This window comes from Stegodyphus dumicola, chromosome 2 (genome assembly GCF_044657685.1).
Source record: "Stegodyphus dumicola isolate Sdum_Otavi_A_Nest chromosome 2, ASM4465768v1".
In the NCBI taxonomy this organism is placed as follows: domain Eukaryota; kingdom Metazoa; phylum Arthropoda; class Arachnida; order Araneae; family Eresidae; genus Stegodyphus; species Stegodyphus dumicola.
In genome coordinates, this window is record NC_140769.1 from 134,061,159 (window position 1) to 134,079,214 (window position 18,056).

Genomic DNA, 18,056 nt, shown 5'->3' on the forward strand with positions numbered 1-18,056 from the left:
CATGAAGGAAGTTCTGGTTTGTTGGCGTGAGTATTTTAAGGGTCTGCTTTCAGGTAGAGATAGAGAAGAGGAGATAACTACATGCTGCCTACTATGTGTTATGAATGTGAGGTTATGGAGCATAATCCACCAACTTTATATGAAGTTGAACTGGCAATTAAAATGTTAAATACTAATAAATTAGCTGGACCGGATGGCTACAAGGCAGAGCTTTTAAATATCAATTTAAATAAAGCAATCCATTATCTAATTTGTTGCATATGGGCACAAGAACAAATGCCCACTGAGTGGGAAGAAGGATCTGTTTGTCCTATTTATAATAAAAGAATCTATCTATTTATAAGAAAAGAGACAAGCTAAAATGTTATAATTACAGAGGAATTACCTTACTGAATTCAGCATATAAAATCTTCTCCATTATTTTGTATAAACAATTGCTTACATATACAGTCAAAAGTCGTTAATTCGGACACCCATAATCCGGAATGATCTATAATCCGAACCTCAAAGCTTCAAACTTTCTGCGCATGCGTCGGCTGAGAATATGCTTGTGCGCAAAATACGTTTACGAGTGTGCGTTTAATGTATAACGAACGGTATAAGCTAAGCTAAAATTATTTTTTAATTATCTATTTCAGTTAATGTTGCAGATTGCTTTGTTCCTTAATCTTCGAATTGGATCCGGCTTATTATTTTATGCAGACTGTTAGAGCAATTTTATAAAAGTAAGCTTGAACTTTGAATTTAAGTCAAGTAGAATTATGTCAAGTAGAATTTCTGATTTACATTTATTAATATGTAAATGATCTACAAAGCGAAAGTATGTTTCGAAGTTCATTAAACAAAAAGTAGAATTGCTACAAAAAATGGATAAAGGCATATCCTTTGTTTATCTAAACTTTAACGTTTGTTTATCTAAACTTTGTTTACCTTTAACACCCCGCAATGAATTGGAAGTTGATCTGTCAGCACTATCCTTATCTTCAGAGCAGATGTTTTTATTTTATATGGCTTATAATTACTTATTAAATGTAGTATTTCATCTCGATGTACTCCATCTTTGATATGATTTAAATCAAATTCCTCATCATTGTAATTCGCTTCCGATAGCGAAGAAAGTAACAGAGGTTATTGAAAATGAAAAAATTTCAATTGACAAATTAGTCGGTATTCTCAACACAGCAATTATAGGACTTGAACAGCAGAACTTTGTAACTGAACAAGAAATTATGTCTGTTTAAAGAATTAAAGAGAATGTATTATCACATAAAAAACGAAGCAACTTAAACAACTTACATTGAAAGAAATGTTTAATAAAGTAAACAAATAAATATTAAGCTTTTCTTTTGTAAATTTTGATACCCTTTAGATCATAATTGTTCTTTATTTCATAAATTATGGTTTCATATTTTTAATTTTATAATTTCTGCATGCCATCTTATCAGATTTAAACTGATGATCTATATTCTGGAAAAATCGATAATCCAGAATCGCCGAAGTCCCGACGAGTCCGGATTAACAACTTTTGACTGTACTTCTAATGTTATTGAGAATTACAAGTGTGGATTCCAGAAAGGAAAAACAACAACAATCAATTGTATTTTTATTAGACAAATCTTGGAAAGAACTAAGGAATATAATATTGACACTACCACCTGTTCGTTGACTTTAAAGCTGCCTATGACAATATTAAGAGAGAAAAACTACTTGAAGCGATGTTAGAATTTAATATTCTGAAGAAACTGACAAGCCTCGCATAGATGACTCTAAAAAAAGTGATATAAAAATTAAAAATTTCAACATACCTTTCAGAACCCTTTTATACTGAAAAAGGATTAAGACAGGGAGACTTACTATCTTGCCTGCAGTTTAATATAGCTACTAAAAAGGCCATAAGAGACTCTGGAATAAAGTCAAGTGGAACCATCTTGCACAGAACCATTTAAATGCTGGCCTTCACCGATGACATTGATATCATTGGGCGATCAAAACGAGCTGTGGTCGAAGCATTTGTCTCACTTAAAAATGCAGCAAGAAAGATGGGCCTAATCATAAATGAAGACAAAACATAATTTATGATTGCATCTAATAAAAATGTTGATTTATCTCCATTGAAGATACACAGTCATACCTTCAAAACCATAAAACAATTTAAATATCTGGGCACACTGATTAAAGTTGCAATGATATAAAAATTGAAATAAAGAATCGAATATTTATGGCTAATAGCTGTTACTATGGCCTTAAGAAACCACTTAAATTCAAACCAATCAGCATAAAAACTAAATTAAATTTATATAAATCTTTAATAAGGCCTGTTGCCATTTACAGAAGTGAATGTTGGATACTTAACAGAGCAGAGAAAGACCTGATATCAACTTTTGAAAGAAAAATCGTAAGATCTTTGGACTGGTACAACAAAATGGCATGTGAAGGATGCTCTATAATCATGAACTATATGGAAAATATTAAGAATATGGTAAAACTGATATTGTGAGAATCATAAAGGCATTTCGTACCAAATGGCTCGGCCATGTGTTTAGATATGATGATGCATTTCCAATCAAAAAGACAACCTTTTCAAGAATTGAGGGAGTAAGACAAAAAAGGAAGACCGCCCACTAGATGGATAGATGATGTCGAGCAAGATTTAAGGTTAATTAGAGTTAACTGATGGAAGGCTATTGTGTTGAATGGGGTCAGGTGGAGAGGCAGTCTTGGCCTGTAACAGGCTGTGGAGCTTATGAAGAAGAAGAAAGAAACTAATCAACATCAGGTTAATGTAATTTAAATAAGAAGACATCCTTTAATCAAATTTATTAACAATAGCATTGTAAAAAAGGAAGATTGGGCTTTTTTATGATCTACTTTTGATGCACCTAATATTATTCCATGAATATATATAAATTTTCATGAACCAGACACGAGATTAAATTCATGTGGCAAAATTTGTAGTGACAAGCTATTAAAGATCCTTGAAACATTTTTGAATCTGGATTAAGATGAAAAATTGTCATACAGTGTTTGGATGTTATGTAGGTAAGATATTGATCATCATCTCTAACCAATATGATCACCGTTGAAAGAGTTAAATTAATTGAAATATTGCAGTTTATTCTCTCCTCTCTCCCCTCTTTCCCCAAAACCTTCATACTATGCCTTCAGAAAGAATTTGCTGAGTATTTGCATACAAGCTTTTCTTTCAAATTATCACCCTCTACGAATAAGACTTCTAAAGATACCAAATTCAATATAAAAAAAAGTACTCATAAAACCGAGTAAATTCAAATGAGCATCCAATATGCTGATTTCTAATGCATGCAATGACAAACTTTGAAAATATACGCATTATTTTAAGAAACTTTTTGATAGAATTTTTAATCTTATTGCTATGCTTTAAAATATTTCTAGTCATTCAGACATTTAACATAATGCAAAGAATTTCATTTTTGTAAATCAAGTGGTTGTTTCTTTGGAACGTGTTCTAAATTAAGTATTTAAGAATTATATAATAATTTTGTTGATGGAGTAAATAAATTTAACAATAGAGTTTTAAAAGTTATTTCTTTGTTCATTATATTCATAATAAATGTATAAAATAACACTTTCGTAATTCATATAATAATAAATATTTCTTATGTGAATTATAAAAATATTATTTTATGTAATTTCATCTACTAATTACCCCGAAGACTGACAAAATTTTGCTAATACATACTTCTTTGATGTGCAAGTAATCCTTAATTCCAAAAGAAATTGCACAACCATGCACTGGAGAATCGTCATCTAGGTTCCCATCATATGCAACATTCGTTCGAACAGCAAAGGCAACTGGCTTCGTCTGCAAGAAACAAGGAAAATGCAGCTTTGAGTTATTTGACAACTTCAGATTTTCTATAATTTTTTAGAGCTTTAATGCTTTTAATTTTTGAATTCACCATTAAGTATTGAAGAAATAAAATTATTGACAGAAATGCAGAACATTTTTTTTAATATTTCAGTTTTATTTGAAATCCACAAAATAAACTAAAACAAAAATCGTATTAACATTATAAATAACTTTTCAGTCTGCTCACAAACTGACAATTAAATAACGATTAAAATATAATATGAAGAAAGCATTTTCAATGAATATATAAAGCAGTCAGCTGTATTAGCTAACGTTTTGGCCACAAAAACATGAATGACAAAATTACGCCTTTAATAACTGCCTACTATTAAAATTATGATAAAAGTAAAAGGAAGTATTTTTCATTAATATGAAACATTAAATCTTAGAAATGAGAAGAAACATACAATATATTCAGTGTAACTTCATCTGTAAATCAAAATATCAGTATTTAATATTTTTTTAAACTGTAAATTTACTGATAAGTTAATATTAACATTTATTATAATATGCAGTCATCTTTTATTATAGTGATCTCTCAGATTTTACAAAAAAAAAAAAAAAAAAAGGTTATGTGGCATGATAACGACAGTGAAAATGGATTTAATACAACCTCATCAAATGGGAACTTTTTGCACCAGTTATTATAACAGAATAACACACAGCCACATCTCTAACTTAAGTAGAATAACATACAGCTAGATCTCTAACTCAAGTACAAGTTGGGCGATAACCAGTTTTATTCACTTAATTTCATAAAACTATAAGGCTTATTTATGTTAACTAATCAGTTATTCAATGTTACGAATCTATACAGTCACCTCTCCCTTTTCCTGCCAGAGTGCAAATTAGCTCATGTGTATTTAAGTGAAGGTTTCAGATTGTTTAGAGAGTGTTCTGCCTGCTGAATGCCAAGTAGTTATTTTATAATAAATATTCCTGTCTACAACATTGCTTAAGGCTAACTTACATGTTTAAATACCTCTGTGTAGCCTTTGGCTAATAAAGACTTAGATTTAGTTTTAATTTAAAATTCTACTTTTGAGTTCATGCCATAAACGCTGGCTGATTTGTAAGTGCCTTCTGTTCCATTTACTTAATTTTAAATAAAAGGGTCTTTTACACCATTCATATGTTTCTGTTTGCTTATATGGGATGATAACTTATCTAAAAATATAAGTTTCTTATATAGGAGTCTTGACTTAGTGTATGTTACAAAAACATCTAAGACTCTACAAAATTCAAAATAGTGTAAAAGAATGTACTTCTAAGAATATAATTACATAACTGGCTAAACAATCAAACCAACATTAGTAAATTTAAATTAATATGGAAACAAACAAAAATATGCAAGTAAAAAAATTATTGATTTTACTTTATTTACTATTTATTTTTATTTTTAGATTCCATAAACTTATTTTATTTAAAATATCTCCCCCCAAATTAAATTATTTACAATTATGAAAAATTATCAAAATTTATTTTAACTATAAATACTTTGAAGGTCATGCAATACTTAAACTTTATTAACTGTAGTTTAAATTAAGCTATGTAAAACAAGAACAAAGTGTACCACCAATATTCCATACTTGCTGTAGCACTTATAAAAGAAAGAGTCAACAACAAGATAAATAATCTAGCTTTGCAGGGTGGCAATTTTACTCAGCGTTAAAGATTAGCAGATAAAGAAACAGGCTTTTTATACATTTTTTGCTTAGATTATGATAAATTCGGAGAAACATGTATGTAGCGACATAATGCTTTTTAAAGTAAGCAAGCAAAGCAAATTTATGTTTACTGCAGCATAGAACCCTATGCATTATCCTAAGTATTAGAATCAGAAGTTGGAAGTGGGGGTGCAGCAGTTTCAATAAATTTCTGAATGCTTTAATTAAGCAATTTGGGTCACATAAATCGATATATGGAATGCAATTTTTTAGTAGGGTCATTCTACTCTTATCAAGAGAGGTACTCTATATTTACAAAAACTCTCTGGGTCTGGGGGAGTTTTGAGATCTCACCTGATATTCATATACTGAACCTTTAAAAAAAAACTTAGTTTCTTTTTTTCTTGATAAAAGGAAAAAAAAAAAAAAAAGTGAGAATTAAAACCTAAAAGCAAAATAATTAAAGCGGTGATAGCAAAACAGAAAAGTTTCTAAGACTTTTAAACGAAAAAAAGTAATTTAATTTTCTTTGTAAGCAATTTCTGTATTTATCTAATATCAAAATATGAATGGCACGGCTTTAGTATTAGTCCTTTTTGGCGAGAAATTTGTTTGGCGACATTTTGGAGTGATAAATGAAAAATTATGATAATCTTGGTAACCCTAAATACTGAGCTTCAAAAATGCCGCCATTTCTGTCCACGTAACTTAACGAATTTAATAGGTATCAGAGCTTTGATGGCAGAAGGGATAAATTGTGCATTATTCTTAAAGTTACTTTTGTGTTAGGAAAGCACAACATTTAAAATATTTTTTAAAAAGCCAAATTTTTGATAGTTAAAACTGGTGCTTTTAATATTACATCACACGAGTCTTGACATTTTTTCATATGTCAACTCTGCATATTATTATAAACTCCACCCCCCCCCCCAACGGAAAAAAACACACATTTTCAGTAGCATGAGGTAAACTCTTGGTGTTTCCTGTGCTAAGGAGATCAAAATTACCATGGTCTAAAAATACTTATTTACCTCATATCAGAACTATAGGGATGTGTAATTGCATGAATTCATAGGTTCAAATCAGGACCAAAATCAGGTTTAATTATTGCTTTGATAACATTTTCATAATTTGTCTGACTATAAAAAATATAATGTTGCTTAGATTATGGAATATATTGCTTATAATTTAGAGTTCTCAAATTTTGTTAATCTTACAACCTAACAGCTGTATACGAATAACCTTCACTGAGTATTATTACTTTTATTAATAGTATGTTGACAAAACAGTCGACTTTTTATTTTAAATTTTATGCAAATTTTCTACATTACTTAAACATTTTATCTAACAAAAATCTGAATTTTTTGTAATAAAAACTCTATAATAAAAGTAAGAGTACAATTTATATATAAAGATTTGACTACATGGCAAGCACTTAGATACTGATTTCAAAGTCTTTAAATGTTATTATCATAAAGTTTAGATATATTCTTATTAAGTTAAGATATACTTATAATAGAATAAAAGTAAGATGTACAGAAAGTTTAGATGTACAGAACAGAAGGCACACTTTGTGCTTACGACTCAGTCAACCACTTGTGGCAAGATAACTTATGATAACAATTAAGTTCAAATGTAAAATTTAAATTCAAATAAATTTGTAGCCCAAAGGCTGCACAAATCAATTTAATGCAAAGTTGGTTAAAAACTTAACTGGCATGGAATTCAACTATCAGCAATTATAATGCAAGGCTGAAGACTACAAATCTTTTCTTATTTAGCAACCTATTAATGTGGCCTCAAAAGGCAAAACACAGTTTGTTTTACAAAATAAAAACGTCATTTGGATTCTGGTGAGAAAATGGATGGACGAAATTGACAGTAAAGATCCCAAGCATAAAATAACTCTGGTTACAAAATAAAGGAACGTTACAATATACTTTGTTCCCTGATTAATTATTCAGTACATGAAATAGTATAATGCATTTTTGTTTGCATCACATACAAATTATTTAGTTTATTTAAATGCTTTCCAAAACTGACAGGATTTTGCAAACATATTGACCATATTTTTCAACCTATAGATGCAACACTTCTTCTCTTCAGAAGTAAGATTTAGAATTAAGAAATAAGAAAATAAGAGAGAATTATGAATAGAAAATAAATACATATGCTGGCTGGCAGAAGAAGGATACCTTCATAAAGTATTTTTTAAGAGAAACTGGCTCAGATTCACATTACATCTACGGAAAACTACTAAAACTCCCATATAGCCAGCCTGAACTACCACTGTTCAGTGGCTATCACTCCACCACTAGTGGATTCCAATGAATGTTCGAATTTTTCACAGAAATCATCATTTACGATGATTGTTGTATTATTACCATTGGTACAAAATTTACTCATTATGATAATTTAATTTTAGCTTTTAAATTACAATCATAAATTACTTGTAATAAATTGGGGGATTAAAAAATACACACTTCTTAATATTTTTACCATTTACAATATTTAATCATAAAAAATATTTCGGTACTATTCCGTTTTGAGGACCGTAAAAAATTGCAGCGAAAATGTATGCGCAAAAGCGCCAAATCTAGCAAACGCGCCCATTTAACAGCACGCCAAATCTAGCGTACGCGCTGATTTCAGATTGCATAAGTTTATATATATTTCTTCAGACGCCATTGAAATACTAGGTTAATTTTTAAATCCTTTTTTGATTTTAAATCCTTTTTTAATATCCTAAGGATTTAACAATTTGGGAATTGCCCATGGCGAAAAGTCGGCAATAGAATTTTGGGTAAAGTGCAGAATCACCCACTGTTTGAAGCGTTTTATAAGAATTGCACATACTCGATATCCATGTGCAAATCGACCTATTTTCACTTTAAAAGAAATACCAGAATTGCACAAAAATGGCACTGCGCCCACCTTTGACTTTATCTATGTACACATCGACCTATTTTCACTTAAAAAGTAAAAGAAAATTGACAAAAATTACCCTTGTAAAAAACGGCAAACAAATAAGTATTATATAGAATCGCTCGAGAATATTTTCAAAGAAAAGGCATCATTCATTATAGAAAATTACGTTTGAACAACCAACGAAATGAAATCATGCTTTAGCGATTAAGTCGGTAGCGAAATAACGATGCAGGCATCCATTCAGTTATGTATAGCAATTTTTATATAAATTATAATAATGATCCGAAATATTTATTTACTCTTATGCTTCCATTCAGTCATGTTTAGCCTTTTTCATATAAATTATAATAATAAAAAGTATTATATGAAATTAACCTTTCATCTAAATTAAAACATCAATCTTAGATAGTTATTTACTATTATACTTCCTTTCTTGCCGCAATTATTTTTGGCAGCATTGGCATCAACAATAGTTTGGCGATTTTTTACGGCCCTCGAAACCGAATAGTACCAATATTTCTAACACTGGTACAAAACTTGCCCATTATAACTGAATTTGATTTCTTTCACTTTGAAATATTTTTTTATTTTCTTTTAATAACAGAATCTAAGAAACTAAAGTAACATATACTAGTTTGAAATGCATTTATTAACCTTTTGTAAATTTCCTTATTCATAAACATAAAAATTAACCTTTTGTAAATTTAAAATATTAGCTAAGTACTAATATAATAAAATATAAATATGAACTAACTACTTATATTAATGTTTAATACATTATATTTTGTAATTAAAAATACTAACATTTTGTAAATTTCATTACTCATAACATAATAATTGTCATAAATTCATTTACAGTAGTGTTTCAAGAATTTATCATATCAGTACTAGAAATATTGAAAATTAGAGTAAGACTGTTTATTCCTGATTAAGAGCTTATTTTTTAGGATTGTTATTTAGTCTAGATCGGGTTTTGTTGACAATCCGCCATTTTTTTCCGATCTTCAAAACCGGGTCTACCTTGGCGACCGAAGTTTGTCGCCAAAAGGACCAATACTAAAGCTGTTCCATATGAATGGATTAGTTCTTAACTGAATGTAAATATCGTTCGTTTCAGAACTACGCATGCTTTCTATATCGGTACATTTGTTTACATTCATGGAAGCGGCCATTTTTACGTTCAAAATCTGTTGCCAAATTCCTTCAAAGGCTACACTTATTATTAGCTTTTTTTTTTACGTACACTTAATTAAGTTCCTATCTAAGACCGTTTTTTCAATAGATAAGGTCAAATAATTATAATTTAAATGAAAAAAATTAGTTTTAAAAATTTATTACATAAGTACTTATTATGGAAGTGTATTTTGAATGTTCTATAATTTATAGGCATTTATTATTTAAGTATATTTAAAACACACTCATGTCCATAAATTAAGGATAATGCAAAATCAGGCAAAGGAAGAGTTAGAAGCAAAACAAATTTGACTTATTTGTAAAGCTTATTTATTAAACAAAAGGTAAAGAGCAAAAAAAGATTCTATATGTTTGATATTATTAAAAAAATTAGCGATTTTTTCTCCCTGAAGCTATTAAAAAAAAAAACCTATTTACAAAAAACCAATATTACATGGTTGGTATGATTGTTAATACATTATATGTCTCCCAAACGATGCAATACAGTCCGTACAACGCCTAGGCACGCTGAGTATCAAATTATCGATCTGATCTTGGGGGGATATTACACCACTCAAAAAGCAATGCTCTCCGAAGTTCCGGTAGACATGTAGGAGGAGGTTGACGGGCTGCAACTCGTCAGCCAAGCATGTCCCACACGTGCTCTACTGGATTCAAGTCCGGTGAGAATGCTGGCCAGTCCATACGGGTGATATCCTCCGATTGAAGGCATTCGCTTACGATGTTTGCACGGTGAGGACGGGCGTTGTCATCCATAAACACAAAATGTGCGCCCATGGCGCCCCGAAACAAACGTACATGTTGTTCCAGAATGATGTCCCGGTAGATTTGGCTTGTCATGGTTCCAATTTGAACATGCAGGTCAGTTCTGGAACCCAGAATAATTCTACCCCAAACGAGCACTCCTGCACCACCGTAACGGTGTCGTTCAATGATGTTTTCTTGGTGGTAACGGGTACCTGGAGCTCTCCATATGAAAGTCCCGCGAGAATCAGACTGCAAGCTAAACCTGGACTCGTCGGAAAACATCACACAAGCCCACTGTTGCGGTGTCCACAATGCATGCTCTCTGCTCCAGGTTAACCGCAGGCGACAGTGAGTTGCAGTAAGTGGAACGCATCTGACAGGTCTACGAGCATATAGACCAATCTGCCCTAAGCGTCTGTACACGGTCTGCCTTGAAATTGTCGTACCAGTTGCTGAAGAGAGCTGACGAGATAGGTCTGAGGCTGTGCTCCGCCTGTTTCTTTTGGCAGTAACTGCCAAATACCGGTCCTCATTCGGTGTTGTAATTCTGGAGCGACCTGTGCTGTAACGTCTACTCACATTACCATCATCTTGGAATCGTTGCCAAAGCCTGGAGATGACACTCTGGGCAATTCCAAGATACTGATACTTCCAGTTGGGTACGCCCACATTCCAGACGGCCGATAATTCTACCACGTAAAAATCATCCAAATGTGTCCTTTGTGTCATATTTATTCGGTTATTGCACTGAAATGCTTATAAAGCGCCTGCGAACAATTTTACTTCTTTGTCTGTATTCCTTATATATCACTCTCTTACACTCTCGTCATTGTGACGTACCATCGTATCATCTGGTTACTTCCTGAAATTTGCATATGATTCTTGAAGATGTGTGTAGTGATTTTACAGGTGATATATTTATTTTAGAGTTCGATTTCTGCGGGACTCCGAATTATCCTTAATTTATGGACATGAGTGTATTACATAGTTAGGTACTTACGCATGGCCGGCACCAAAGAATGTACAACCGCTGCGGCGGCCGGGCGGCAAATTTAGGCGCAGCAGAATTGTTTAAATTTAGAAAATATTAGGGTGGCAGAATTTTGGTTTCACAGCGTTTGCACCACACGGCAGAAAGTCTTCCTCCGGCCCTGTATTCACGTATTCATTCTGTCGACCGTAAAAGCTGGCTACCATCGAATTATCAAAGTTGGCGGATATCTCGAAAAGTTGCCCCAGTAGTGGTGCAGAATTCTGAGCCACACTTCCATATGCTCTCCAACTCTTACGATCAAGTCCACCAACAGCCACTGCTGAGGATCACAATTCACGAAACAGCCATTGCTTGGGAAGTATTCGACCTGCTTCATAACAACGTTTTTGTCAACTTCTATTATTTTGTTCTTTTTTGAACGTCATAAGTATAAATTTCGAGCAGGCGAAAGTCAAAACAGAAATATGGACGACAAAACAGTAATAAATTGGAACAATTTCCAATCTATTACTGTTTTGTCGTCCATATCCAGCTGTTTTCCATCCTTTCAACAGGTATTAATTTTTTCGACCGCTTGTAAATGAACCGGAGTTCGGTCACAAATGTAATAATACATTCCTCGAGCTAATTTCTTTCAAAATACAAGGAAAAAATACCGCAATAATAGTTAATAGTCATGATTCCTAAAAACCAAAGGTGGCTTATCGAGAAACGATCGGAGTTTCATCAAACGAAAACGCATGGATAAGCGTGTTATGACGTCACGCTGATCCATAATTGGCTATGAATCTTGCTTTTTGGAGACAGTTTCATAGTAATACGTATGTATCTATAGTTTTACAGCAGGCGCCGTTGAATGTTATCATGTCTACGACAATTTTGATAGTTTTAGTCGAGTATGATAACATTAATTATTTTTCAAAATATCAACGGGATTTAACTAATTTAAGACAAAATAAAAAATATAACAATATGTACTTTTACTGTATTTTAATTAAGAAAATGGAAAAGTTTGTTTGTGAATTGTTCGTAATATTTTCAAGGCAAAGTTCATTTATGAACTGTTCATAACGTTTCCAGAAATTATCTGACTGATGCTATACTCCCAAATCTTAATGCTTGGACAGCATCCCTCAGTGGAAGAGAACTTCCCAATGTAAAATTTAAAATTAGGAAAAAAAAAAAAAATCAGGCATCTTGATTTGACATAGATATTTTTAAAAAACTTCTATTTCGGGGTTTAAAAAAATTCTGCAGGCGTTTTCTTCTTTACTCCCGAAAGTTAATGACTTATGTCTGATAACTCTCAAAAACGATAGAGTTATTCAAGAATCTTAAGGCAAATTAATTCCCCTCCCCCGGTTTGGACTCATTGATTAAAACTGAAACCAAGCTGTTTGGCGACAATCTCTTACTCGGCGACATTTCTCTGTCACTTAGCACTTTTCGTTGTCTATACTGAACTTATTTGGCTACTTTTCTTCAGCTTAAAAGATTCATTCTGTAATATTTCGATCAAATTAGCAGAATGAATTGTTGAACACAGAGAGCGATATATTTTCTATGTTTTCGTACGCAAATGGGTGGTACTTTGGCAATTAACCTTGATCACATTAGGCGGTATCTACTGTAAATATTAATTATATTTCGATAATATATTAAAGTATTATTTGATTCAGTAAGCTAGTTGAATAGACATCTACAGAAATAATGACTGGTGACTTGCTTACAAGCACTAAAAGAAAATTAATTCTTTTAAATCATAGAAATAAGAAAATCACTAAACCATTACAGTAATAATAATATCACTTTGATAAATAAACGCATAAAATTTGGTCGCCACTAGCAGATCTTAGTTATGATAATAAACTGTAACTACATATATGCACTAATATTAAACTCTAAATTAGGTGAAGTGATTAAAGCGAAATATGAGAGAGTTATCTGCTTAAGAGAAAGAATGCCTTCTAGGAAGATTTTCTGCAGAAAACTAGCTTGTTTGGTTTCGTTTATGCGATTACTGCAAAGCCCTCGAGAGCTATCTGACTAAGGAAAGGGAGGACTTTCTAAGCGAAACTGGCTGGTATACGTTAGACATGGGGAAAACCATGAAACCGCCCATGCTGTCAGCCCGTTCGCGGGATTCGAACCTCGAAAATTGGCTTACATTTTCAGTGAGCAAGGGACAACTTTGATATTCCTATAACTTTGATATTGGTGAAAGAGTTGCTTTGAACTAACAATGTTCAAAGTCTTACACAGTAAACAAATTTGTTGGTAAATAAGCTAGGTGAGGTTATTAGAATATGGCAAAGCACACAGGGACGCGTAATGGCAAACCGCACATTGAGTTGATAAATGTTAAACGAATTTCGCTTACTGCGCATGCCGAGAATACAATTTGTTGCAATTTTAAAAGAAGGCAAATATGGTATATGGTTGATATTGTGTTATGTGGGCGCAAACAGTTCGGGTTTTTAAAACTTGTTAGGTTGTAAATTGCTTCATTACTTAGAATGTAAATATCGATTTTAAACTACGCAAATTTTCGTGTAAGAAGGATTAGAAAACAGGAAACATTACCAGATGAATCAGCTGAATACTTATTTATTATACTTCTGAGGAATAAAATCAATTCAGTATTTACCATACGTCCACACTTTAACAAATTAAAGAATAAATGCAGTTTAAATTACTGAATTAAAATCAAGTAAGTGATATTAAATTTAATGTTTAGGAACAAAATAAACCAAAATGAAATGAAACAAAAACACATGCAATAACCACACACAAAAATTTCTGTAGTATTGTAATTGTAAACAGTAAAACCAACATGACTCACAGGCTTGTGTAGGGTTGCTTCTGCTTAGTTCCTAGTATTTCCTCCCACGCCAACGATACACCATCGAGCATGCGCAGTAAGCGAAATTCGTTAACACAGATTAACTCAATGTGCGGTTTGCCATTACGCCACAGGGACCATCTTCCTAAGTAGAGGGATGTCTTCGAGAAGCACTTTAAAGAGAAACTGGCTCGTTTTTACATACACACCGGAAAACATATGAAAATCGACCATGCACTCAACCAGTTCCCCAGGGACTGCACCCAGTACTCTAGCGGTCTTAATTATTCGCCGCTTTAGTGAGGCCAAATAAACTCTAGAAACCTTGAAATATTTTCATCCAGATACATAATTCACCTAATTTTCCAGGCAAGGCTAACCTCTGCAAGGAAAGACGAAAACACTTTGGAGACAGGTTATTTATTGAAACAAAGTTGACAATGATAATTAGTTTCAAGATGGAAGCGTTAGTGAAAGATTTTATAAAAGATTCAGACTCCAGTGCTACATATAGAGAAAAAACACGGAAAACCAAAACAGTCGACGAAATCTGCCACAGTAATTAGTATCGGAAAGGACCAACAGTGTTTTAATTGTCTTATCCACATAGCTACTGTCATCGGAGGCTTTTTTATCTGTAGATTCTACGTTATGTAACATCTGATGGCTTTCATATACATAAATGTAAACTTCATTTCGGCATTCCCACAATAACGTTAAATTTATTCTGAGTTTTATCTGACCGAAACATTTATATTTAAGAAGGGAAATTATCCACCTATTACACAGCATTCAAGTTTCCTTAAATATTAAGCGAGTAAGTCTTGGTTACTACTGTTAAGAGTAATTAATCTTCCGAGAGGACATAATCAGAATTTTTGATTCATATGTAATAACAGTAAAATAACACGCCTACAGTTATTAACTGCTATTCTACGCCATTTAGTATTAGGTAATAACTGCTTCAACCAAGGCCCATTAACAGTGATTTGTGCTTGTAACACAGCGTATTTCAGAAGTCCCGATTGCTGAATATTCTTATTTTTATAAGGAAAATGGGATTGAGAAATTATAGGGTGATTTCAGCGCTGTCTAAAGTGTGGTACATGAACTTAAGCCTTAGAGATATAGGCGATAATTAGGTTCAACCCAATTTTGCAAAATGCCTAGGTTTACAGAGTTGCCTAGGTCACTGAATAGCAAAGGTGGAAAAAATTTTAAAAATTAATAACTTACCTCAACTGCAGTTTCCGTGTTAGCAAAATTAAAGAGAAGAAATCAAATCCCTGTGTGTTTTAATATAAAAAATATATCCTAAACTCTGGTGGCATGAACTTTCCTGAACCGAAGCCCTCGTGACATGCAAATAATCTTATACTTGCACTATTTAAATCGAAAACGGCAGATAAAATTACTTTTCAACACATTCTTACTAAATCGTTTAGAAATACTTGCTCCTTCCCCCCAAAAAACATTAACATATAATTCATTTCTTTTCTTTCCCCTCTTTCATAACCAACATTTTAATTAGTGTGAGGACTATTTATTATTATTCTATGTTTATTTTTAAATTTTACCACTGTATTAACTGGCACTTTAATTATTACGAAAACTGTGATTATTTTCTGACTTATAAAATTGAGACATAAATTTAAATGATTTGTTCTTTTTGATTTTATACTGCTAGTAAGAACACCTTGTTAAAGCAAACCATAATTTCGTTATTGTTTAATAATAAAGATAATAGAAAATACAACAAAAATTATTTGTCAATTAACATAGAAGAAATATTAACTAGGATTTACAAAATTTTCAAATTGGTATAAAACTTATACATTAATTGAGATGAATAACAAAACTATTAAGGAAGAACTTTTTTAATATATGGGAATTATTACAGAAATACTTTTGTTACATTACAGTACCGGTAAAACCGAAAATTTTTATACAGTTAGAAAATCTGGTCGAAATAAAATTCGACGTTTATAATACGTTGATTTTTATCAGCAAGTTAAGAAATATAATATCATTATATCCAATTTAAAAGCTCGACACTGGAAAGGCTTAACTAAAAAAAAGCTCTTTTTTCAAAAATAGTTAGACTGTTCAGCATCATGGAACATAGCAAAAATGCATTTGAAAACTTGTACGTGGACGAGATCGATCGCCATTTTTTAATTTTAAGAAGGAACGAGGTTACGTGTTGCTAACGCTTTCTTTTCGTCTGCATCAATTTTTTTTCCAACTTTTGAAGTCAAAGCAACTGCTGTGAAGATTACACCGGTGGAAAATCCACTTTCGATAACTTATCTCCCTTCCCTGTTTCTTCAAGCAAAACGTTAATGACGAAATGCAATTGAACTCAAGCACACCATCAACTGAATTTCGCGGAATGGATGCCATGATGCTTTTTGACAAGGGATGTGAGAGGGTAATCCTTTCTCATAGCAAATCTAGACATGAAAATGAAAATCTCAATGAAAAGTTTTGTCAACTTTAGTAAAAAGTAGCAAAAGGCTTAAACTTCCAAAGGAAAAAAAAATGTCCTGCAAGTTCGTAAGCCCAACAAACAGGATGGTCCAACAAACACACCCAACAGACAGCATGGTCCAACAAACACACCTAACAAATGGCATTAATTTTTAAAACTATTATTGCGAAGATTAAGACACTAAAATATCCAGTTTCGGAGATTTTCTCAAGTTTCTTCAAATGGCTGTGTAATTCGCGTGCTATGATAGAAATCGACTTGGCCTAATAGAGATTAATAAGAGATTATTTCTTCGCATAGAATGTGAATAGAGTGATTCCGCTGCCCAGCAATCAAAGCACAAAACTTGTTACGACGTCGCAATATAAAAAAATCAAAATTGAGAAAATTTATTACAGTGTTTTCTAAAACAACATGTCCAATTTATTGGATTTAACAGTCTTTGATTAAAGATAGCTAGCTCTTTGCTATATTTTTGATGCGTTTCAGAAATTGATAGAAATTCATTCATTTTCCGCTTTAAAAATGAACCAGATTTCAGCCAGATAAATTTAAATAGTATGTATCAAACGTTATAAAAACAGTAAATATCTACAAACGCAGGATATGAATCAATTAAGGGTACTCGTACACCTTAAAACCCATAAGCTCTTCGAATATATGACTGTTGCAAGAATTGGGATAACTTATTTATTTTAAAAGCAATTACTTCCAACTTTTTACAGCTGACTACATACTATAGCTGCTTTCTGAAATAGTAAACAGAAAGTTTGTGTCGCTACAAATATTTTTATAATTTAATCCAATTTGTGAGAAAATCTTTCATCATGTTTCCCCCTTTAGCGCACATTTTAAAACATTCTGTTGCATAATTTAATTCCATACTTAATATATAGCTTTTACAACATTTGAAGACTACTGTGAACCAAAATTCTAAGAATTTCATGTTAAATTTTTATTTTATTTAGAATTGAGTTTATAAAATGTATTTTATTAAAAAAATCAGTAATGTTTTCGCGCATAAACTTTTTTAATATTAAAATATTCGTCAGATTTTTGCTTCCCTTAGAAAATAGTGCCCATATAAAGAATTCCACCAAATTTCAAGTATGTACCATTAGCCATTTTTAAAAAATCATGCATGCAAGGTGAAAAAGTGACGAAAAATTTTGTCAGAAAGCGGATTAAATTACAAAAATGTCTGTTATGACAAAAACTTTCTGGTTACTAGTTTCCAAAGCAGCTATATTATGTAGTCAGCTATAAAAAGTTGGAAGTAATTTCTTTTAAAATAAATAATATTC

The 18,056-nt window shown here is 31.9% G+C and overlaps 1 protein-coding gene across 6 annotated transcripts in view; it reads right to left on the minus strand.

Moving 5' to 3' along the window:
* The window catches only part of Ca-beta (Calcium channel protein beta subunit), a 392,782-nt gene that overhangs the window by 36,206 nt on the left and 338,520 nt on the right, over positions 1-18,056 (minus strand). For all 6 annotated transcript variants that reach the window (XM_085811130.1, XM_085811131.1, XM_085811132.1 and 3 more), the window contains one exon: positions 3,719-3,841. In XM_085811130.1, coding sequence (XP_085667256.1) covers positions 3,719-3,841 — 123 coding nt within the window. The remainder of the gene's footprint in view (positions 1-3,718; positions 3,842-18,056) is intronic.